The following is a 25,674-nucleotide window of genomic DNA, read 5'->3' as shown; positions in this document are numbered from 1 at the left end:
GTGGTGCCAAACCCAAAGAAAAGCCTAAAAGTAATTAAAACCCATGTTCCCACTCCGGTTCTCCTGCATAAATTGATTCCTTTTCTCAATGTATATCACAACAGTATGGATGCAAAGTTACTCTGGGAAGGTTTCAGATGGGGGTTCAGGATTCCATACAAGGGTAAGCAGGGAAGCCGAGAATTTGAAGTCAGCATTGGGGATGCCTGAGGTTGTTCCACAAAAATTGGCTAAGGATATCAAACTGGGGAGGGTGGCGGGCCCATTCACCTCCCCTCCACTGGATAATTCCGTAGTGTCACCTCTGGGATTGGTACCAAGGAAGGAGTTGGGTCAGTTTCGCCTAATACAGCAGCTCTCCTTTCCTGAGGGGGAGTCGGTTAATGACGGCATAGCTGAGGAGATGTGCAGGGTCCACTACTCATCATTTGATGACGCAGTGGAACTGGTAAGATCAGCGGGGAGAGGCACTCTCATGGGGAAGGCTGACACCGAGTCGGCTTTCAGGTTACTGCAGATTCACAAGGAGAGCTATCATTGTTGGGATTCAAAGTAAAAAAGGAGTACTTTTATGATAAATGCTTGCCAATGGGCTGCGCCATTTCATGTGCCTACTTTGAAAAATGTAGTACCTTTTTGAAATGTGCTTTGAAACAGAGGGCACAAGGGGGAGGGGTCCTGCACTACCTCGATGATTTTTTGTTCATTTGGAAAGAGGGGACGGAAGAGTGCGGGTCGCTCATGAGCACGTTTCAGGTATTGATGGAGGAAATGGGGGTCCCGCTAGCCAGGGGTAAGACAGTTGGCCTGATCACAAAGCTAGGTTTGTAAAAGGAGGGAAAGGGGTTTCCTCTTTTATTTTTATAGAGGGGCCTGAATCTGGAGGAAAGGTTATACTGTGGAGAAGGGAGTGGGTTCAGGCTACCTCTTCCTCTGAGATACTTACAGGTGTGGCACAAAAATACATGTCAACAGATCCTAGTACTTGAGATCTGTGTTTTTAGTGTAGTAGAACACAGCCTTAAAAGTACACAGACTTATGTATTTACACACAAGGAACAGTTTCCTTTTCTTAACATACAAACATATAAGTACAAAAGTCCATGTTGACATTATATTGTGTCATCATATAATGTAGCTGTTTCATCGACATAAGCAATGTGAGAATTAGTACGTAGTGACTGAGAGTGCAATGTTACTAGACATGCACCTATCGAGTCGACACTCAAAGTTGTGTTTCCAGCTATGAACAAAAACAGGTGTTGATGCAGTAATGTCCTATAGCTTTCCTCAGGACTGGTTAGACAGAAACTTGTAGATTAATTTTCCACATGTCGTTCATGGGGCCAGAGAAGCTGTGGGGAACATAAAAGTGTGTGTTTTAAAAACGTCTACATGGGGTGGGGGTTGATTGAAAAAACATGTAGTTGTGTCTTAACATACCTGTTTCAAGATATTTGGTGTCTCAGGGCAGGATTAATTGACAAAATGGCGGGTTGGCATCCCTCAGTGCGCCAAAACGAATGGAGTCAAAAGGCTCCAGTGGCACACAAAGTTTTGGCTGCAACAAAGAACAACAACATTTTTCGTTCACTGATCTGTCATTGAATGTAACAGAGGAAAAAGTGCATGACGTGCATTGCGGCCCGTGGAGTATTTTTAAGGGGCGATTGCACCACCTTGATGTGGAGAAACAAACTAACTATAGGTGCGGGGGCGGTAAGTGCCCGTAAAGGAAATCGTGACGCTGAATTGCGTGACATGGACTATAAAATGGGCTGTGGAGAGGTGGAAAAATGCCCCGTACCGCCCAACACCCATGTCATTTTGTCAGTATGTTCCACGCTTGATCTTTTTGTGAGACACGTTTCCCACGTTTTCGGTCGTAGAAATTGCACAACACTACCTGACTATGACCGAAACGGAAAAGAACTAGAATCCCGCTTAAAAGCAAGAGGATACCCACCTAAAATCATAAGAAGAGCACGGAGAACAGCTTGGAACACCAGCAGGGAAACGTGTCTCACAAAAAGATCAACAGTGGAACATACTGACAAAATAACATCTGTTACAACTTTTTTACCAATAAGCAACAACATCCGCAAAACCATTTTAGCCATTTGGAACCTCCTTCAAACAGATGACTTCAGTCCAGTAAAACCCAGATTTGCATTTAAACGGAGCCCAAATTTGAGAGATCGGCTAGTCCACACATACCCAGTCACTCCTCAGAAACCCAGACAAGCAAATCTATGGGATCTACCCCCTGTTATCAGACACTTCAGATGCGGCAAATGCTCAGTGTGCAGTTTAACTAAAGACCAAAAAGAAATCTCGCTAAACGGGTTTGAGTGGAAATACAAATCCTTCTCTAACTGCCGGACAAAATGGAGCATATATGTTACAAGGTGCCCCTGTAACTTACTTTATGTAGGTAAGAGCAAAAGAGAAGTGAGACAACGCATATGTGAACATAGATCGTGTCTAAGAAATGCAGTAGAGGATAAGCCAATGGTAGCGCATTTTAGTAAATTGAAACACAAACACACAGATTTCCAGTGGTCAATCATCCAGACCATCAGTGAAAAGGGACGTGGAGGAGACAGAGACCTGGCACTCAGGAAATTGGAACAAAAATGGATCCCTAGATTGGACACATTGAGAAATGGACTCAATATTTGCATAGAGTGGAATCTTTTCTTTTGAAATAGACCTTATCAGTAGTTTCCCTGTTTTTCTCGGCATCAGAGTGTAATATGACATATGCATACAGCTTGGTAGGACCTTCTACATGATAGCCAGTTTTGCAAACATCACCTATACACTATGCATATATATAGTTACCTTTAGACACCTAACAGGACCAACACATATTGACATGCCTAAAAATAGAGTGTTACAAATGTTTTCTAATCTTTTCTAAGCTACTTCTAAACTGTGGTTTTCTCTAAAATGTGGTTTTCCAAATTAGCTTTCTCCGGTAAAGAGTGTTTCCCCAAAATTGGTCAAAAGGTTTTCAAGCATTTCAAGATACTTGTCATCAATATGCTTTTTATGTAATGAAATATCAATTTTTTACAAGCAACATGTACAATGCTTTTAAGTAACACTTTCACCCATTGTATTATGGCATCAGGGCACCGGTATTTTGCGTCAGCCCGTTATAAAATAACGGCCACCTTCACATTTGCCATATACACTGACGCACACGTGCAGTAGTGGGAACACTACTCTACTGCGCAGGAATCAGCATACTTTTTCGCCTTTAAGTCCCTCACGTTCCCCTGCACACCATCGCGCATGTGCAGAGGACGTCCGGAGATCCACGGGAGACAGCTCATTCTGAACTAGCCGCACATCGACCAGGTAACGAGAGACGCCTATACCCACGCTCGAGCAAGCACATGGGTGTTGGGCAGTGCGGGGCATTTTTCCACCTCTCCACAGCCCATTTTATAATCCATGTCACGCAATTTAGCGTCACGATTTCCTTTACGGGTACTTACCGCCCCCGCACCTATAGTTCGTTTATTTCTCCACATCAAGGTGGTGCAATCGCCCCTTAAAAATACTCCACGGGCCTCAATGCACGTCATGCACTTTTTCCTCTGTTACATTCAATGATAGATCAGTGAACAAAAAATGTTTTTGTTCTTTGTTGCAGCCAACACTATCTGTGCAACCGGAGCCTTTTGACTCCATTTGTTTTGGCGCACTGAGAGTCGCCAATCCGCCATTTTGGCAATTAATCCTGCCCTGAGACACCAAATATCTTAAAACAGGTATGTTAAGGCACAACTACATGTTTTTTCAATAAACCCCCCCCCATGTAGACGTTTTTAAAACACACACTTTTATGTTCCCCACAGCTTCTCTGGCCCCATGAACGACATGTGGAAGATTAATCTACAAGTTTCTGTCTAACCAGTCCTGAGGAAAGCTATAGGACATTACTGCATCAACACCTGTTTTTGTTCATAGCTGGAAACACAACTTTGAGTGTCGACTCGATAGGTGCATGTCTAGTAACATTGCACTCTCAGTCACTACGTACTAATCCTCACATTGCTTATGTCGATGAAACAGCTACATTATATGATGACACAATATAATGTCAACATGGACTTTTGTACTTATATGTTTGTATGTTAAGAAAAGGAAACTGTTCCTTGTGTGTAAACACATAAGTCTGTGTACTTTTAAGGCCGTGTTCTACTACAATAAAAACACAGATCGCAAGTACTAGGATCTGTTTACATGTATTTTTGTGCCACACCTGCAAGTATCTCAGAGGAAGAGGTAGCCTGAACTCACTCCCTGATCACAAAGCTGACATTGCTGGGGATCGAGATTGACTTAGTCGCAGGGGAGTGCAGGCTGCCAGGGACAAAGTGTTGAAATTGAAGGAAACAATAAAGGATTTGAGGGGCAGGAGCAAGGTTACCCTGAGGGAGCTCCAATCGTTGGCGGGTAACCTCAACTTTGCGGGAAAGGTCATCTCGGCAGGTAAGGTGTTCGCTAGGAGTATTGAGCTCAAAACAGTGGGTTTGCAGCATGAATCACAGCATGTTCGTCTGGGGGCTTAGGTAAAGGAGGACCTCAGAATGTGGGACAGGTTTTTGGATGAGTTTAATGGTGTCATGCTATGGAGGGAGGAGTGGGCCAACAGCGATAAACTCAAACTGTTCACTGACTCATCAGGCTCCCATGGTTTTGGGACAATTTTGGGGAGCAATTGGTGTGGCCAAGCCTGGCCAGCAGCGTGGCATCAGGAGTGGATTACCAGGGACATCACGTTGCTGGAATTGTTCCCTATTGTAGTGGCTTTCAAGTTGTGGGGGAAAGAATTGAATAACAAGAAGGAGTTGCTCTGGTTGGTTAATTCGGCAGTGGTCCAGATCTTCAATCAGGGGACGTCCAGCAATTCTAGGTTATTGAAACTACTTAGAGAGCTCACAAAAAGCTTGCTTACAGTGAACACCGAAGTTAGAGCATGGCATATTTCAGGGGTGAAAAATGTGGCCGCTGACTCTCTCGTTTGCAGAGGGAGAAATTTCGGGGGAACTGTTCAGAAGCAAGCAAAACGATGACCCCATTCAAGGCACAGTAGTGGGCATGATTGGGGGGATCTGAGTTCTTTAATACACACTGCTCTGGCACAGCAAGAAGATACAAGGGGTGCTGGGAGCGGTTCATGGCCTTCCAAGACGAAGTGTTGACGGATGGGCAGAGGGGATTGCCAGTGCGCACATTTGTTGGATGGGGCTGGCGGTCTGGGAAAACCAGATCATAGATGGCTTATCACTTGGCGGCAATAGCCCATTATTTCAAACTAGGGTGCAAAGCCGACCCCACCAAGGAGCATTACATTGTGATGGTGATGAGGGGTTGGGCCAAGCAAGCTGAGAGGAAGCCAGATGTAAGGCGGCCCATTGATATTGTCAAACTTCACAGTTTTGTTGAAATCCTTGATATTGTCAAACTTCACAGTTTTGTTGAAATCCTGCGGCTGGTTTGCCATGACAAATTAGAGAGGGTTTTGTTCACAACAGCCTTCACATTGGCTTTCTTTGAAGCCTTTAGAGTAAGTGAGCTGGTGCCTGAAAATAAAGATAGTAGGGGCTCTGGGTTTCTACAGTTGGAAGATGTACAGTTGACAGAAGGACAGGTATGCATTTATCTAAGAAGGTCCAAAACTGGTCAGAAGGGGAAAGGGAGGACGGTTACAATCCATAACATCTGAGGGAGCATAGTGTTGCTTGGCAACAAACCTCCAGCATAGGCAGCCGGCGGGTGCAGAGGCTCCTCTTTTCTTGCACAGAGATGGGTCGGCCTTCGGCCGTTTCCAGTTCATGAGCATCATGGACATGGCATTAGAGAAGATGGGGGTAACGGAAGGTGAGTTTGGGACTCACTCCTTCAGGATAGGGGCAGCCACATCAGCGGTCGAGGGGGTCCGGAAGCAATCAAGAGACTAGGGGGATGGAAGTGTGGGTGTTTCAGGAGATACATCAGGCCGGATAAAATGTAGTGTTAACAGCTTCCTTCTCATCTCCTTCTAACAGCGACACGGAGGAGGAGACGGTCCATCTGGGTAGTAGGGCATTCATTTGTGTCAAGGACCGGGGCAATCTGGACGGCCGAGAGAGAGGAACTGACCGCCGGCGAGTACCGGATTTGGTGGCACGTGGTGCCTGGAATGAGATTGTCTCAGCTGCATGGACATATCAACAAATTCCTGGGTAAGCAGCAAAGGCTGGATGTCCTGATTATACACCTAGGAGGCACGACTTGACACATTTTGTGGTCAGAGATCATCCCAAAGCAAGAATGGAGGGGCACTGAGGGCCACACAGGGGTGGGGAAGTCAAGAAGAAAATTGAATGGGGCAATGGCAAAACTTTGCAAGGGCAGAGGTTTCTCCCAGATCAGGCACGGCTTGATTAATTTGAAATTGCCAGAGTATTTTTTGAAGGATGGAGTGCATTTGTCAGCATCCGGGAGGGATCTGTTTTACTGGAATGTTTGCACGAAGCTCCTGGAACTGTAGAGTTGGAAAGGGGAGAGCCGCAGTGGGCGGTAACCCAGCTTTGGCGTGGCAGTGTTTTGGCAGAGCAGTCGCTGCACCTTCAGAATATTTTCACAAAGTTGTTTGCAGTGTTTTGAATTTATTATGTTGTGAAAATAAATTTGGGGCCTTTTTATGCCAAAAGAAGACATGTCTCATTCTGCACCTTACTTGGTGGGAAAGGAAAGGGGCAAAGAGAATGAGCAAGTGTGATGGTACAAAGATGGACAAATGCCCAGGTTATGAAGGGGACGACGGAGAAAAATGGCAGAGGCACCCAGATATTTTTTAACATGGGCAGGTTCCTCATCCCTCCCCCCTGGGTAAGGGGGAGGGTCGTGGCAAGCGTGCCAAACATGGCGCCAAATATGAGCAAAAGGCCACAAAGGGCGACAAAGGAAGGGGGCGTGCCTAGCGGCATATAGGCCGGCAGGCATCCTGCTGCAGGAGTATTCAGCCCCAAGCAGAAGGATGCCCGCGTACCAGAGGACTTATTTTCGTTTTCCATCCACCCACCCTGCATAAGGAACAGCAGTACGGCAATGCCTGGCTGTTGACGTTGCGGGATGGCGAGGCAGTGTTTTGGTGACCAGTGGCAAGATACAGACTCCGAATGAGCCATGGCAAAGCCGGAAGGTTCTTCGCTCTTCTCAGGACCAGCGCCTCTTGGGGGCCTAAGCAGCGGGGGTGTCTGGTGGTAGCAATGAGGGCTCAGCTTCCCCTGATAAACGGCACTCCCCCAGCCCAGGAACACCTGCAGGGGCAGGCGGGGCTCAGACACAAAGGGTTGGGGGAATTGGGCCTACTGTGGACTTTGTTCGGAAAAGGGGAAGCAGGTTTTTGGACATGGAGCAGTCGCTGCCCTTTCAGAATATTTTCAGGAAGTTGTATGCAGTGTTTTGAATTTATTATGTTGTGAAAATAAATCTGCTGCCTTTTTATGCCAAAAGAAGACATGTCTCATTCTGCACCTTAGTGGGTGGGAAAGGAAAGGGGCAAAGAGAATGAGCAAGTGCGATGGTACAAAGATGGACACATGCCCAGGTTATGATTTTCTGCCCAGAACCTGCCCGAATCCCCACAAGAATTCCCTGAATCCCAGAGAGCCTGGCGATCTTTTCTGAATCCTCACACAAGCTCTGAATCTGGGTATGGATTCCCTGATCTCTCGTGAACTCAAGCGGAAGAGTTCCACTGTCACCGTTCTACTGCAGGGAGTCGCGGGTGGGTCGGGGGAGGTTCGCCCAGGCCTGGCCCCAACATTTGTTGATAACCCATGTAATATTACTGTGCAAGTATGTCTTGCCCTTGGTGATGGATCCCCATCCTGCTCACCCATGTCTGCCATCCTATCACAACAGCTCAAATGGCATCACAAAAGATGTATGCCAAATGCAGAGCGCATGACAGTGTGTATTTTCTGTGTGATATCGCCCGTTAGAGCCAAACCCAAAGTAATGGTCATGATAGCAAGTACAGAAGCTCGTCCTGGGGGCATCGGGATATAGACCACTGGATACATATGATTTTACGCCTCGCTCCACCTGCTCCTGCATCATCCAACATTGCTTGAGTTTCAAGCTCTGTGCTTCTAAGCCCTCCTTTAGTTGTATTCAATTTGCCTGCTGCCAGCAGTAAATTCCTAATAAATATTTAACATTGGCTCCAATCCAATGACCTCAGGTGACTGTGTGTGCAAGCAGATGTCAGCTCCCTTATCCTGAACTCTGTAGGTACACAGGGCTCAGCGTGTTAGCGTATTTAAGAGTGCGGTTGGTCAGACGTTATCACAATCTAGCACCCGCTGAAGCAGACGCGCGCCAGGATGATTGTCCCACTTCTTACAGCTCTCTTCCTTGCCACCTGTGCCCGCTCTGCAGTCTTGCCCCCAGAGTGCGAGCCACACGAAGGACGCCAGCTCCACACCAACCTCCGTCTGGTATGTGCAACCCCAAACCTATTGAATGGAGGCTGTTTGGCAAGATGAGTTGAGGAAGGGGCGCATAGTTGCCAGAGCGTCACTTGAGTGGGGCCAACTAAACAGTCAAGATCCGCTCAACTCCTGAGAGGAGGCTGTTTGGCAAGATGAGTTGAGGAAGGGGCGCATAGTTGCCAGAGCGTCACTTGAGTGGGGCCAACAAAACAGTCAAGATCCGCTCAACTCCTGAGAGTGGTCATGGGTTTTGACACTGGATGTCTTGATCCAGTGTCGGAATAAATTGGCCAGGTTCTACGTGATTTTATCGAAAACAATTGGTCGAGGGAGATTTCATCGAGTGTTGTAATTTATTTTTATTTTGCCGCAAATATATGCTGGGGAGGCCCCCCACAGACCCCCACCCTTAACCCCCCCCCACATTCATTATAAAACTAAACCCACCCCCAGTTAAATTTGCTGCAAAAACCATTAAAAAAATATGCAATGAATTCTCCCTCGACCAATTCTGCTGCGGCAAAACCTCCTGTTACCAATTGGCTAAATATCTTGAGGGCCAAAAGACTGAGATGCCGCCTGACTGTTCTGTCCTGGGATTGGGGCACAACAGTTCAGTTGCTGTCCTGTGCTAGGAGGGGACTTTCATCCCAAATCAATGTTAATTGACCCCAAGATATTCCAAGGCAAAGTCTATCTTGATTATTGATGGAGCATAGACCTTGGGTCAGTATTTTCACTGGTATCAGGTAATAATGGCCCCATACATAATGTCCCCGGGAAAAGCCATTGGCGACATTATATAGTGTGGCATTATGCGTGGGGACGGGTTGCGGGGAAGTCCCCTGCTCCCATTAAAAAAAAAAAACAACAGGGGTTGCAGGGATTTCCTCCACATGTTCAATGTAATAATGTCTCCGCAAAAAACGGTGAATTTTTTGTCAGGTGATATTTTTGCGGGGACATTATTACATGTAACCTTTTCACTTTCGTAATCCCTGGAAAGGTGTGCTTTAATTGTGTTTCTGCAAGGCCTGGTGCTTTTCTTCCACTCTAAATAGGCTTGCACGAAGAGAAAGATGGAATGCAGCGGTAAATCTGCGGACGTTCAAGCAAACTCGAATACCGCTACCGCCCCTCGGTCCCATTGATTCAATGCAGGATTGCAAGCGGTGGCAGGACTGTGGAATTCCCCATTTTTGCATTGCTACTTGGGTTGGGTTGAAGTGAAAGAAGGAGAAAGACAGACACAAATGGAGGGAGGACCAAGAAAGAGGGGGAGGCAGAGAGTGAAGGGTTGACCGACAGGGACGGACTGGGAAAGGAACAGGAAGAAAGAGAAAAGAGAGGCGAGGGCAGAAAATAAGAGAGAGGCAGAAATAGAGAGAGCAAAGAGAGAGCAAAGAGACACCCTATGCACCCCAAACTGTTTGGGATGGCAGAAGCGTTTATGAAACATCTCCAACATCATCTATCTTCGCTAGTATCAAACATAACGATTTTCTTAATATATTAAATATATATGTTCTAGAATGTTCTAGTGTCACACTAGCAGTGCCTTAGGCTAGGTTGCATTGCACTTTCCATAGAATAATGCCAATGCATTCTGTGCTACAACCTCTGAAATCCTGAGCTGGCAAAACGGAAGCAAGAAAAACATCTAAAAAAGCACACACCAGCGCAAAACTACAAAACGCGCGGAGTCAAAGGTCAAATGTGAGGAGAGACACAAGAAGTGGAGCAGCAATGACAGTACATGGGCCACCTCCAAGCGCCTAAAAGCAAAAGTTCCTAAGTAAATCCACAACATCCACATGAGTGCTTAGCAGAAAAAGAGAATTTCCCAAAATGAGTTGGGTGAACCCCATCATGGCGAAAGGCCTTCCCGTCAGAGCTTCCAATATTAAAATGGGGAACATTGTACATGCCATGATCACACAAAAAGGCAGAGCTGCACTTGTGCACAGCAGCAGAAAATACTGCGAAAAATAAGATGCATGGACAAAAAGGCCGAAATCCCATAATGTCGGTCAAGGGCAGCGGGCGTTGCGGGGGTGTCCCCTGCTCCCATAAAAAGGAAAGCAAGGGACAAAGAAAGTAAAAAAAAGAAAAAAGGTCCCTGCGGCGGAAGTTAGGCCCCTCAATGGGGAGGCCGGAGCTCACGTCACAGGGAAAGAGCAACAGAGGACAACAGGTAAGTGCTCCGCCGGAGGTACGTTTTAGGGGTAGGCGGGTGGAGGGTGTGTGGATAGCCGGCATGGGTGATGTACTTGATTATTGCGTGCCAGACATTTAGAATTCGTAATGATCCAATTCGAAGGTTTCGGTTTCGAAATAATCATGTACATCCCACTTGTCATCGTTGAGATGAGCCTTCTGCAGGATTTCACACTCCCCGCCATTTCAGAGGCACAACCGCAAGGCATTATTGGTATCCCAAATGCAATTGTTTTGTCTTATGTGGCAGAGTTGTGTTATACACAATCCAAGACAGACATTTCTAAAAGCTGCAGAAAACAACATACCGGTCTCACCCGTATTAGGGATCATCATGGTTGGTTTTTAACCGATTTGAAAAAAACTTTTCACCTGAAATGTGAGCCAAGTCACATAACCCACCCCACCACCAAATAACCATCACTGGAAGCTCACCTCCGGTTCAGAACCATGTCAGCAAGGAATTGTGGGGGAACCAGGATAGCTCAGGGGCAACCCAGGTTCGATCCCCGGGTCTGCGCTTAGAAACCACTGGGTATTAAGTGCGTTATAAATAAGCTATCATATCTGCAAATTAGCCCAAATGCAAGCCTATTGCTCCAGGAAGTTGCCTTTGTCTTACAGGACAGTGCTACTTTATATATAGCTTAATCAACCCAAGACAGACATTTCTCAAGACTGTAGACAACTGCATGCATGCCTTTCTAAACCCACCATATCTTTGCTAGCCTTTGCTAAACATGCCCCACTGCTCCAACCACAGGACTGTCAGACTGTGCTACACATAGGATCCCTAGTAAGTAAGTAGTTAGTCTGTTTGGAAGTGCATTTCCTGGTTGGTAGGTGAAATATAGGAAGGCATGAGTCATCATCATCCCCAGGTGATTGACTAACTTCCGGTCAGAGCTTGCATCGCAGAGACTGCCAGGACTGGAAGCATCTTCTCTGATCAAAGGTCATCTGATGTCATTCCCTGTAATGTCATCATTATGTGAATTCAACTTTTTGAAGTTTGAAAAGTATCCAACCTGGATTTGGTCAAAAGAAAGGTGGCTGTGCTGTTCAGATGGTGGCATATGTGTGATAACCTGTTGAGAAGACTTGACAGATATAATAATATCTGCAAGTCCTCATCACTGTTTATTGTACATGTACTACATGTATATTAATATTCTGTATCTATTGTGTACGTTGGTCATTGTAATTGGGAGTGCAATATGGTTTTTATATATGGCAAAATAAAATATAAAAGTATTTTTTTTTTTTATTGTGTTTAATCACTTCGGATTTTTTTACAAAACGAAAAGGACTGAAGATCCATTTTTTAAAAAAATAATTTCAAGGTCAGTGACTAGTTCAAGCAGATGAAAGATCTCGTTATGGGCAAGGAAAAGAGTAAGTCGACCATCCTATGCCAAAAGAAAACAGGCAGCTGCTGTTGGAGCGTGTTGCATACTGGCGAGAGGCTCAGGGCCAGCAGGAGAAAAACCGGGTGTAAAGAGGCCTGACTTATATCTGCCCCTTGTCGAAGAAGTCGACAAAAGAGCAGCGGTCGGCTATGCCTCTAACGGACATGTCCAGTTGATGATGTGTTGCATGATGTTTACCGTGGCTAGGGCCCAGCCTGGCTTGTCGCCTGCAATCAACTTGTTCCAGCAATTTTCCTCGTCTAACAATGCGAAGTCGGAGAAGTTGTTCTTCAGATAGGTACGACGGATTTCTCGTGTCTTGGGGCAATTCAGCAGAAGATGGCGAATCGTTTCTTTTTCTGTAGGTGATTTGCAGTGACGGCATCGGTTTGTATTCGATAGTCCTCTAATTGCCAGAATTTCGTTTGTCTCTAAGAGATTTAGGCGAATTTTCAGGAAGTAGAGACGGGCTGCTCTACTTGGGAAAGGTTTGAGGTAGGTTTGCAGTGTGTCCTGTTTCTTAAAGAAGGGGGGAAGGTGGCTGGTGAGTTTGTATTTGTTGGCTATTTCTGTAGTTTGAATCCAATCCCACTCTTTGATTTTTTTGGACGTTTTTACTGGGTTGGTTATCAGCTCTTCCTTACAGCTTTCGGCTGAATGTAGAAGGGCAATCATGTTTGATTCCCATTTCAAGAGTGAGTTGCATGATTTCAGTTCGAGTTCCTTGTTTATCAGACGATAGGCATATGGGGTCCCTGGCATGATGCATTTCCTGTAAAGTAGGACACTGTTCAGCGGGACCAGGGTTCCCAGAGATAAAAGGCCAAGTTCTCTCCTGAGCGGTGCCATCGGTGTCGATTTCGGGAGGCCAAGGATTTTCCTCCAGAATAGAGCTTCCAATTTTGGCCATAGCTCTGCCGGAAGATTGGGCATGGCGTCTGATCCGTAAGTTAACGAGGGAATCACCTTCTTTTTATAAAAGTCTCTTACTGGAATTATGGAGTAACGACCAAATTTGAGGTCGATTGCTTTCCCTTGGTTGGATAAGTTCTTGACTTTATCGATAAGGGATTCTTGCATTGCTTTGTCTTTCGCGGAGCTGTCTAGCAATAAAAGTATTTATGAGTTAAATATTGAGAGCAATATTATTTAGCGTCATCTAAACAATTGCAATTATCCTCATTGATTCAATTTCCTTCCTGTTCATTTAATTATGACATTTAGAGTTAAACAATTTGACTCATAATGATTCGAAGTTTAAATGAGTTCCCTTTGTTGATCACTGTTTATCCCTTAATGGTTAGGGCATAAAAGTGGTTTCCCCTAAGTTGTAGGATAAAAAAACAAACCAGTATTTTCACTCTAAATCTCTTTCATGATACTGTGATCAAAATGTCCACCAGCATTGGCATGGTAAATCAATGTCATGATGCCACGCCCATGATGTATGCCAGTACTGACACTGTAACCCTCTTTCATGAGGCTGCGCCCACAATATATGACGGCAGCATTCCCAATGTAAATCACTTTGATGTATTGCCCATAAAATATACCAGCACTCCCACTGTAAACCCCATTGGTGGTGTCAGACCACAATAAACTTGTAATCCCGTCCGTGATGCCGCACCCACGATATATGCCAGCATTCCCACTGTTATTCAATTTGAAGACGTTGTGTCCAGATTTAACATTGACAATTATATTTATGTTGTCGAGCACACAATTTATGCCAGCATTGCGGCTAATATCCACTGATGAAACGATTGAGGCCCCATCTCCCGTCATACACACACACACACACCACCGTATTCACACTTGAACATCCACACAGCCACACTAACTCATTTAGTCATTCACACCTAACCAAACATACAGATACACACACACACACACCTACATCCTCACAAGCAAACACACTAATTTAAACTCTTGTGCATGCACCCACACACATATCCAAACACATGGCATGACATTTTAAATATGTATGCACACACCTATGCCTTTTCAAACTTCCCTTTAAATACATTTCACTCTTCTCTGCAGTCGGGGGCCGGATGGAACAGCTTCAGGTAGACAAAGGAACATGTGTGTGGCATGGACAGGGATCTGAGTTTGGTGGTTGCGCAACCTCTGGTTGGGGCTGTGGCACGCAGTGACTGTAGCCCCAGCTGCTGTATGTTCAGCTCGCTCCTTTGTTTTAGCAAATGCTAGCCTAAAACCAGAGGAGGCCCAGGGGTGCACAGCAACATGGAGGAAGTGCATGGAATCAACTGACCCCCTTAACTCCCAGGTATGAAGGCCCCCAGGGCTGATGCAGAGATCCAGGGAGCAGAAAGCCCAGAAGGCCTTTGGCCTAAAATGAAGACTGCTTCAAAATAGTCTTTCCCTTCGTGCACAGAGCTAGGTCTGTTTTTAAGCTCAGGTAAGCAGCCTCAGTGTAACAACTTTTTAATACCAAACAGAAACTAAGCTTCTCTTAACTAACCCATTCACCCTCACTGGCAGTCTCTCCCTCAATGAGGTGACTCAATTCCTCTCAGGGCGAATGGCCAGTCCTCCATAGGATATAAAACTCACCTGAGGCTCCTCCTTGACACCCCTGACCCAGCCCCTTACACACCCTGATGGGGCAACAAGAAATAAGGACCTTCTGAGCTGTTTCAGGCACTATCAAAGCCTCGCGTTGGCATGAGGGCAGCGCGCTGGCAGCTAAGGGAAGTGATAGGCAGCTATGGCTGCATGGCAAGGCCCTTCGCCTCTGGCTTTCAGGCTGGAGCCAGCAGCATATCAACTAAAAAGCTGGAGGATTGCCTACTCTGGCCTGGCTTGAGATTTGGCTACTGGTTACATGGCCACCAATTTGCCATATGTTGTCATTACGTGGACAGAACTCGTCCCAGTACCTGTTTCCAAGTTAGGAAGAGCACCCATGACAGGAACACTTTTTTCAACTTCAATATGTCCCTCCCATTGCCACCGAGAGTATAACACACCCACGCCCCCAGACTCCCATAGTACATCAATCACAAGGTTTCCTGCCTTATGGGTAGTGACTCCAGAGTGTGGTTAGGGTACATACTGTCACAATACATTCTCTTGCTGCTTGGCCTTGAGGGGACACAGCACGAAACTGCCTTTACTAGTCACTATCTGCAGGGCGCGTGGGTGATCTAGAAGGGTGGGTGGCGGGGTCTGTCCATGAGGCCATGTTGAGAGAGGGGCTTCGGTGGATGGGGTTGAAGGGTCTACCAATCGGCCACATAATTAAGACCTGAGGAAGACTGAGCAGTGACTCCCCTGGGACGGAGGATCGCTGTGTGCCAGGGCACGGGATAGGTGGCAGCCCAGGGTAGTGGGGCCGTGGGGCCCGGTGGCGGCTCTCCACTCTTGCTGGTGGTGGCGTTCCGCTCCCACAGGCCCTGCTCCCACAAGGGGATGATATGAGCTTCTATGGTACAGGCACAGCAGGGATGCCGGTTTCCATGTTGAGAGCGATTGTCTCATAGATCTCTGGTTGAGGGGGAGGATAGCTCAGCAGCAATGTGCTCGCCTTGGAAGTAAGACGACACGAAGCAACACAGGTTCAATCCGCAGGTCTGCTCTTAGAAACCTCTGGGTATCTAAGGTGTTATAAATAAGCAACTAAGACAAAACAAACAATTATGCAACAAACAAATAAAAAAAAAACAATTCCTGTAACAGCGCCTCGATGCCCGCCTGCTGTGTGCGTGCTTTAAAAATGCAAAATAAATAGATAAATTAATAAAGGCGTTCAGGGGAGAGGATGTGCACTGTGGATGTGCGGCAGGTGTGAAAGGTAATGGCTCCATGGCAACAGTAAACACCACGAATCCCCAGAGCCAGCCCTTCGTTACGCTCCAGGACCGGCGCCTTGTAAAGTGGGCCTGCAGAAACTGGCAGGCGCCATTTTGGTTTGGGTTTAGCTTCACAAATGAAGTTCCTGCACATAAGAAGTATGTAAACTTTGCCAGGCTTGCAAATACTTGTGAAATGTGGTGGGTGTGTTGCACTGAGCTCAAGGAAACAATCAGAAAAGCAGAAGGTTGTGAAAGAGGAGGCGAACTCCACCAGCTCCTCATCTTCTTCATCAGAAAAGAGAAGGTAGAGAATTGTGCACATATTTTAAAAGACCTTAAAAGAGGAGGATGGCCCGGGGAAGAAAAAACGGTACAACGTCCTTTCATCGACAGTCTATTTTTCGATGGGTTTTTAACGAATATTTTTTGCAGAAACATCTCATTGAAAAATATAGGGGGGTAGTGTATATAAGGGGTGGGGGTGAGGAATAGTGAAAAAACAATAGAGGGTGGTGGACTGAGGGGAAAACCCCAAAAAATAAAAATAAACTATTTCGATGAGTTTTTTCAGTAAAAAACATCGAAATATGGACTGTCGTTGAAATGACAGAGAACTGAAAAAACACAGGCAGGAGAACACATTCAACTACCTCCTCTTCCTCTTCAAGTACCTGTTCTTCTTCCTCCTCATCAGACACAGAATCCTCCCAGAATAGGGAAGCCTGCGGAGAAGTCGCTGATAAAAAGGCTCTGGCAGACACCGCGGGTCTGGTGTCTGCATACAGCGGTTTGCAGCACGGAACCTGCGGTCCAGCAGCTGGATTCTGGCACTACACCTCCTCCCAGGCAAATAAGGGGGGGCTTTCGTATGATTGCGGATATAAAGGAAGAGGTTCTGAAGGATTGGCGAGACCCGCCAACCACAGATGAGACAGCACTAGGGGACTTTGAGAGACCTAGGAGGGGGCGTATTGCACCCCCCCTTTTTGAAGAACATATATTCCTAATGGAAGTGTTATCAGATTTGGCATATGATGGGGTTCGAGCATCTGCTATGACCATAGGGGTTGTTGGGAAGGAACTAGGGTCCCCGCGAACCCATACGTGCTTTAGAGTTAGGGAACACCTCTTTAAGGCGCTATAATAAAATAGGGGGGAGGAGAGGCACTGGGAAGGCTCTCTCTCATGCAAACAGACTCACATACACAGAGATGGGCAAGCACTGAAGAAGGTAGTTATTGTCTAAATATAAGGCACAATTAACTATTAGTTGGCTATTGCAGAGCAGCAATGACCAACACATCAGGGCCTGGCATTCGGGTGGGCTCCAGAAATAGACAGCAGTGAAGATTTGATTTCAGGGAAGAATACTGTTTGGGACTCTCTGGAAGGGAAGGCGCATAGCATGTTTAAGGTTGATGAACGCGCCAACAATCGTTGCAAGAAATTCAACCTGGGACACCAGCTGGAATCCAATCAGATCAAAAAGAAGATCCCGCAGACATCTGGGGAGACCCTCTTGCCATCAGAGACGCAGAGGTTCTGATGCCAGACCTGCAGAGGACAGGTGTGGAGACACATAGAACAATCTCTTCTGTATGCCACGATGAAAATCCAATGGGGTTACGGAAGGGAACTTGCCATCCATCCCCATCAGGCATGATCCGCACTCCTCTTCCACAAGGAAGGAAAAGGAGATCTTTTATGATCCATGAAGTAAAGGATTTGTGCAAAAGGAGGCTATCCCAGGAGTTTCCAAGAAGGAGGAAGGTTGGGATGGGCCTCAATCTCTTTTCTGGTGCCGGAGCGAAATGGGAAGTTGAGGCCGGTGCTGGATTTTCAAAGGCTGGACAGGGACATCCAGATGAAGCACTTCTGAATCTGAAGCTTGCAAAGGATTATGCTGAAAATCTGGGAAATAGACTCCCGCGTATCCTTGCAGGACACTTACCTCCTACCAGGTGGATGCATCGACAGTTTCTCAGGTTTTTGGTTGCAGGTCTACGCTTTTAATTCAGGATCTTCTCTTTGGTCTCAAAACAGCTCCCAGGTGTCTTCATCAAAGCACTGGCTCCATCAGTGTCTAATACACACACAAAGAGGATTGAAATGTTCCCGCATCTGGGCGACTGAACGATCCGCGCATCTTCCAGGGAGCAACTGCAGGATCATGTACAGAAGGCATGCAAGGCCCTGGGGCCCCGATGGTTCCTTTGAATTTGGAAAGAGCCATCTGTTGCCATCTTCAATTCACTCTAATCTAATTCAGAAGCTACATCGTGTTAGTTAGAAACTCGTAGCTGGTAATTCAGTACTAGTGAGATTTGGCTTGACATTTGGATATAAGTTCTGATTGTCCTTTCTTGTTTTCTTTTTTTCCTTAGGTAACACATGGACTGACAAAGTTCTTTTTTGTGGATGTATCTGTAATAGAAATTACTTGTAGCAAATTTACTTCACGCTATCACTTGTATTTCTTTGTGGATAGTATTGAATTTAAAGCACCCAATTGAAGAGTTGGCTTCTTTCAACTATCTTAGCTCACAGCGCTTTTAGGCGCTACACAGTGTGTAAATCGACAACATAGACTTGACTATCTCGACAGCTCCCTGACGAATTTCCCCCCACTTGGTTTATACCCCTTTTCTTGTTTGTTGGAAAGAAACATGTTGGATGTTTTTGTGTTGAGAAGGGTGTGTATGTAGCATTTTGAATGAGAGAATGAGATGTTGTTTGAAAAAACCTTGTTGGTTGGTTAAACAGCTGCGTATTTGCACAAGCACAAGACACTTTAATTGCAAATACCTTAGATCCTGGAGGGCAGTCAATTTTGTCCAGCCCTTTTACACCTACAAGACCGACTGTCTGTTCTATGTTTTGCAATGATATTGCTGTATTGTTTGAGCTGAAGAACAGGAAGGGCAAAGCAGAGTGGCAATAAAACCACATTGCTCCTTTTTCAAGAATTATTTTCTGTTAGTACGATATTAATAGTGTATTGTGTTGTTCTTCTTTATGTTTTTACATGTGTCCGACTTTTGTACATCAATAAAAATCATATATATTTTTTTAGTCTGTTGGCACTGCCTGTTAATTTAATGAAATAAGGGGCAGACTATCATCCAATAGCACTGTTTGGTCGTGTGGTTACCTGTGTGAAATAGATTCAAGATGCCCGTTTGACCCCAATGTTGTTTACTAAAGGTTGTTGACCTGCTGAGGGTTGGTTGAATACGGGCTTTCTTTCCCTTCTATCTCCTTTTTGTGTTGTTGCCATCTGAAGACCCCCAATTCATAGCAGCTCAGGTCTGGCCTTCCAGAGGATTGGTTCTAGCTCCAGAGGACAAAGCAGCAAAGCTCTATTTGCTGTTGTTCGGCTTGTTTGTTGGGTACAGTTTCAGCCCGGGAGCATCTCCAGGTCAGGGGCCATGTGACAGCCCATGCGCTTGTGGTCCCCTGGGAAAAGTTTCACCCCCACCCACTGATCTCTCACCTTGGCATATACTGGCAAACAGATTCTCAGGAGCTTGAGCACAAGTTCCAGCTTCTCAAGTTCAGTGATGACTCAGGAAGAGAAACCTCCTAAAGGGGCTTCCTTTGCAACGGCCCCCTCTGACCATGACTAGGGCAGATGCCAGTGGTTTGGCATGGGGCACGGAGTTGGGCATCTTTCAGAACCGGGACAGATGGAATTCACAGAAGTCGAGGCGCTTCTCCAAGTGGAGGGAGCTGGTGGCTATCTCCAGACCTCTGATATTTTTCCGAAGGTCAAGGAGAAAGGAGGCGTGGTCATGAAATACAACACATGGATTCACATGTTTTAATCGCTGCAATTTTCTCTGTGGCTGTTTTTACCATGGTGTTATCACTCCCACCGTTTTTGATGTTTTTTTAATGGGGGAGGCCCCCTTTGCCCCCCCAACTGCAACCCTCCCCTACCACCTCACTCACCACCCCCAAAACACTTACACAAACACACTACACATATATTTGTTTTAGAAAAGAATCGCTAGAACTGCTGGGGTCAAAACATCATGGTGAAAACATTAGTGGCAAAAATTGACGCAATGAAATCCTGGTAACTGCAACACGTATGCCACGGCCCTATGTGCAGAGATTGTGGGTTCGGCCCAGACCTCTAGAATTTCTGGCCTATGAGAATGGGCAGAGCACAATCAGCTGTCTCTCGGCGTTGTTCATATCAAAGAGATAAACAATGTGACTGCAGACTTCCTCAGCAGGGTATTTCCAATATCGTCATGGGAACTGTATCTTGGCCGCGCTTCTTGTTATTGTTTTGATCCCATGTACTGCACTGCCCCTGCCCTTTCCTCTGGCACTTTTTACCCTCCCCCTTCCCTGCACTTGCACGATCTCAATGTCACCTGGCCTAGTAGGATCGCTGTCTCTCTCCTCCCTCTGTTCCCTCTTCCTTGCCTCGTCGCACCTTGAAACACTTGTCTATAGGCGCATTACAAATGCCATATCATATCATGACATCAAATTGATTCACCGCGTTTGACATTGCACTGCGTCTAGTAGCCAGCAGGTGGCGCCCGAGGACTGTAAGTGGAAATGTCCACACTGCATACTCGAAAGTCAAATCTATTTGGATAACACAATGCTTCTTTTGGTCTCATGATCGTGAGGCTACCAGAGGCAATGGGGACGAATCTAGTGACTTAAAGGGCCTCTCCTGATTGATGGACGTGACTGTTTAAAACACACAATAGGGGCATGGGGCTTAAAAGAGGCGGGGCCTCAGAATGCACATTTTTAAGACACTGCTGTAGGCTATGGCACAACTTAAAAATCAAAGAGCCTCTGTCCGAGTTCGGTGGTGCAGTAAAAAAGTCGCCGTAATTCTGGTACCGCTACTTTTTTTCCACGTTTACAGAATTGCTGCCATTTTTACCCCACTGCCAACTTTCGAGTTTGGAGGGAAAGTGAAGTATTAACCTCCAGCAAAAAGCTGAAAGTGAATCTTTCCACATGCCTCCCGAAATTAGTGGAAGTACCGCTAGCGGTAATTCCACCAAAGTCCCTGTAAGTCTTGCGACCACTCGTAATCCCCTAGTAAATCTATGGGACAGAGTGGTGATAACAGTGATCTAATGTGGATGTACAGCCGAATTACCGCCAGACTCGTAAAGAGGCCCAATGTCAGAGCAGTACATCTTCCCCAGCCCCCCCCTTCTCTGGACCGGCGACCCCCCACCCTGTGCATCTTTTTCCTCACACGTAAATGTAACAAACAGGCTGAGCAGAGAGCCCCTGGGGTCTCATCTCATGTGTTTGTGAACAGCTATAGACACCGCTTTCAAGCATGGAGAGACGAAGGGTCACATGCCCCGGTGAGAGTCGGTAGGGGTGCAGTATCCTGGCAAAGTCCACGCTGGCACAACTGATGCCAAGCCCATTCTCCAGGGGCCTCACCGATTCTGCACACGTTCAAAGCTTGAGCTGCAAACTACACACGGGGGAGCTGTCAATAACATAATTGCTCTTTTATAAGCGCTTAAAACTGGGTACCAGTTTCTAAGCGCGACCCCGGTTTAAAACCTATGTCGTTAAGCGTTGCTTTGCTTCCAAGACAAATGCGTTGCCACTGAGCTATCCTCCTGGCCTAACTATAGCACTTACCTGCTCGTAGGTCCCCTGAAGGCAATGTTCAACTTTTCCAAAATGCAGTGCAAATGCAAAAAAGTGAAAACAAGCAAAATGGCCTTTCTTCTTTGCTGCTATGCTCTATTTTGAAGAAAAAAAACCTGCGCTTTTAAACAGCACTTACAACTCTCACGCTGTTGTAAAAGCATGCGCCCCCGGAAGGTGCAAGAGGAATGCATGGCCGAAGGCCAAAACCTGCGGCCTGCCTCTACTCCACCCCCAAATGGCTCCTGGGGTGTGAAAGTAAGGCGTACATGGCTAACGCCTTGCTTGCATGCCTCACTTTTGCACTCTGGGGCTTTGACAATGACTCTCAGAGTGTTTGCAATAGTTATTGTGCCTTCCCATGGCATGTAGGGGGTCATTTGATAAAACATGTAAATTGCATGCAGGGGACCGCCAACATTAGCAGTTACGTGCTGCAGGATGTCCTGCATGTGATCTCACACATGCACAAGACAGAGTTTAAAAGTGAAGCGTAAAAGAAGGAGGAATCCCTTTTACCCTTCACTTTTAGAGCCCGATTCATGGAATATGTGCACGGTTCAAAGTGACTTTGCACTGCTGACACAAACCCTGTTTCATGGAATTGTGCAAAGTGCATTTTTGCTGTGCAAAATGACTTTGCACTGCATAAATACACTTTGCACAGTTCCATGAATCAGGGTTTGTGTCGGCAGTGCGAAGTCACTTTTCAGCAGTGCAAAGTCGCTTTGAACCGTGCAAAAATTCCCATGACTCGGGCCCTTACTCTCTGTCTTGTGGATAGCAGGTGCTAAACGAAGGTGGAATCCGTAGGAATCCATTTGTTTTGTGCTTGCATGAAATCTCGTGCAAACGTAAAGAAAGTGCACTTTCAAGGCGGAGGAGGAAAGCACAGCGGAGATGGTAACTCCTATTCTTGCCTCCTCGTCGCTCGCTTTGAAAGCTAATTGGAACATGTGGCAGAGAGAAACACAGGGGCAAAAAATGATGCCTTGCTTTAAAAGAGTCATTTCCTGCATCGCCCCTTCTAAAAATAACCCACTTAGACAAATATATACATTGTGAATTTTATAACAATGTCTTCCTTTGATGCATTCAATGCACAGGTATTTCAGCTTATTGGTCTGCAACCTGTGGCTCTCCAGATGTTCTGGACTACGGCTCCCATGATGCCTCACAATTGACTGTGGTGGCTAGGGCAGATGGAAGTTGTAGTCCAAAACATCTGGAGAGCCAAAGGTTGCAGACCCTTAAAGAAGAGTGCATCATCAGCGCAAGTTGGAACTGGCACATTGGCGCAGAACTATAAGCATCGGCTCGCACCACAATGGCTGGGAAGCACTCAGGGGCTCATGTTCAGTAGAGCCGTAATGTTGCGCCTTCCATTAATGTCATGGCGCACTTTCACGGAGGAGAGGAGAGGCGGAACGCAGCTTTCATTTCCACCACCTCCCTTGCCCTCCACCATACAAATGCTCCAGCATTTATGCCGGCATGAATTTTCATGGCGGCACAAATGCTGGAGAACCCTCTGGGATGCGCCATCTTTAGGCACCAAAGCAGGCCGAATCAGTAGGGGTCCATTGAAAGCACTGTCTTCCATGACAGCGTTTACAATTACGAATAACCGCTGTCCAACGTGCTCGCCTGTCGGAGAGCGTTTATTCTCCATTCTGAACACTGCTTGCAATGCACGTACAGCAAGCAGCACTTACAATCAAAAGTAAACGCTGCCTGGCATGCAAGGCAGTGTGTGCTTACGTTGCACTGCAGAGTGCAAATGTGAAGGGCAAAAGGCAGCAAACACACGTATAGGTCACCTTTTGTCCTTTACATTTGCACCCTGCAGTGCTAATGACCAAAATTTGGCGGCAGGGACCCGCTTACGTTAAAGTATAAACCGGACAGTACCCGCCCCCAAATTACAGAGAACTCAAAAATGAGCACCTGAGGGTTACAAATGGAGGTCTGTGAAGAGTTGAGCAGTAGCTAGCACATGTTCATTTTGTATTACTTTTCAGCCCAGCCCCCCCCCCAGGGATTCACACAAGCAGGTATTCTACTTACCATATCCCCAGTGCAGTCATCGACATATCTGCTGCTGCCTTACAGTGCAAAGGGGGGCGGCGGCGGCAATAAGGTATTAACAGTGATCCGCTCCCTCCTCATTCACCACCCGTGAGGGGAGCCAGTCTGTCTCAGATCAGTAAGCAGGTTAGGCCCTCCTACTCGCAATGGTTTAACCCATAAGGAGCCCTACTTTCCCACAAGCCTGTGCTGCGGCCATCTTGAAATTGAGATACACCTCCCACTGCTCCCCTTATTGTCCACGCAAAAGTCTCTGTTTAATTGCTTGTGCCCTCCTTGGGGTATTCTGATGCTCTGCCCCCTTCATGCGGCCTCTCCCTTCTCTTCTGCAGGTCCAAGGCACGTGGTACCTCATTGGCAGCGCCTATAACTCGGAGCATCAGTGCAACTTGGACAAGCAGGTGACGTTTGGATGGATGGAGATCGTCTCCAGCGAGGGGAAGACGCAGCTGAGATACGGAAGTGGACTGTGAGTAGTGTTGCGAGGCGGAAGCTCAGTGCTTTAAGTGGACCGGGGCCAGCTGGGGCTGTGCCCCAGCAGTCTCCCAAAAGTGCGGTTGAGCCGGGGCCCTGCCGGGGCCCCTGGTCCCAACACAGCATTGGCGAGATGCATTATCCCATTGCGGCCGTAGCTGCGACAGGAGATACGCCTGCCATTAGGTCAGGCAAGCTATGCTGTAGCTGGCTGGCACTTCTTTCAGTCACTGTAACTTCCTATGGTGACCTTTCACGCGAAGGGTCACGAGAGGAAGTTACTGTGCCTTTGTTTCCCCAGGTCGCCAAGGCGTCTTTAATCCATGGCGATCCTGGGGACTCCTCGACATATTTCGAGGTTTATAAAAGATGGATTGAATTGTGTACTTTTCAAGCCATCTTTTATAAACATAGAAATGTTAAACAAAGATGGCTTGGAAAGTACACAAACCATAAGGAACGCACACAAATATATACATGCTATATATTTGTGTGCGTATCCTGTATGGTTAATGTACTTTTCAAGACATCTTGAAGAACACAAAACACAGTAAGGTACGCATACAAATATATAAAATGTTTGGGTACCTTACTATGGTTTGTGTACGTGTTTAAGGCCACGCCCATTCCACAAGCCACGCCCCCAAATGAGCCCTCCCCCTCGATTTCTTACCCCACTTAAAGCCCTGCGGAAGCTCGACCTTAGGTGGCGGCCAGCTCCTCTCTGGGGCCATGATGTAAAAAGCAAAGGTTTTAGAAGAAATGTTGGTGAAAAGGATGGTCTCACATCACAAATACCTTTCCTGGGAGAGTCATCAAGACAGGGATTCCAACCTTTAAATTCCATGGGGGCGGTGGGGGGGTTGTTATTTTGGAAACTTTGACTCAGGTGATATAATGGGAAGTAACATCAAGGGGAGTGAAATTACAGGAAGTGACAACACCAATAGTGATCGTGGGTGATGCACTGCCCAGGCCTTGTTTTTTTAGACACGCTGCAATCTGCCAAAACTAAAAAGCAATGCAGAGAATGTTTCACCCGAATCATAACAACTTGAGTTTCTCCACTCTCTGACAACTTGCAAGACAAGCTGCAGAATCTTCCCTTCCACACCCTTTCATGGGAAACAGTCTGCTTCTTCTGTCTGCCTTTCACCCTCGTTTTCTTTTTCTTCGTTTCTCTTCTCTTGTTTTTCTTTTCTTTTTCATGATCTCCTGTAATATTGCATAATTGCATTAAATATTATAGAACGTCTGAGATCTGGTGTTTTAGAAATCCAAATAAATAAACAAGCGAGCCAACTGCACCTTACAAATTGCAGTTCTTGGTCACCTAGGACCATGTGATTTTGTTAATTTTCATTTCTTGGTCACCTAGGACCATGTCATTGTGTTAATTTGCATTTCTTGGTCACCTAGGGCCATGTGATTATATTAATTTGCATTTCTTGGTCACCTAGGACCATGTTATTTTGTTAATTTGCATTTCTTGGTCACCTAGGACCATGTCATTGT

At 46.3% G+C, this 25,674-nt stretch overlaps 1 protein-coding gene across 1 annotated transcript in view; it reads left to right on the top strand.

Moving 5' to 3' along the window:
* Positions 1-8,377: 8,377 nt before the first annotated feature.
* LOC138520679 (uncharacterized) overlaps positions 8,378-25,674 on the top strand; it is a 135,302-nt gene continuing 118,005 nt past the window's right edge. The window contains exons 1-2 of the mRNA XM_069632952.1: positions 8,378-8,507; positions 24,018-24,154. Coding sequence (XP_069489053.1) covers positions 8,394-8,507; positions 24,018-24,154 — 251 coding nt within the window. The 5' untranslated portion in view covers positions 8,378-8,393. The remainder of the gene's footprint in view (positions 8,508-24,017; positions 24,155-25,674) is intronic.

Source organism: Ambystoma mexicanum, chromosome 13 (genome assembly GCF_040938575.1).
Source record: "Ambystoma mexicanum isolate Mex_15411 chromosome 13, UKY_AmexF1_1, whole genome shotgun sequence".
Taxonomy (NCBI): Eukaryota; Metazoa; Chordata; class Amphibia; order Caudata; family Ambystomatidae; genus Ambystoma; species Ambystoma mexicanum.
Note: the sequence above shows the minus strand (reverse complement) of the source record. Positions and strands in the feature narration are given on the sequence as shown.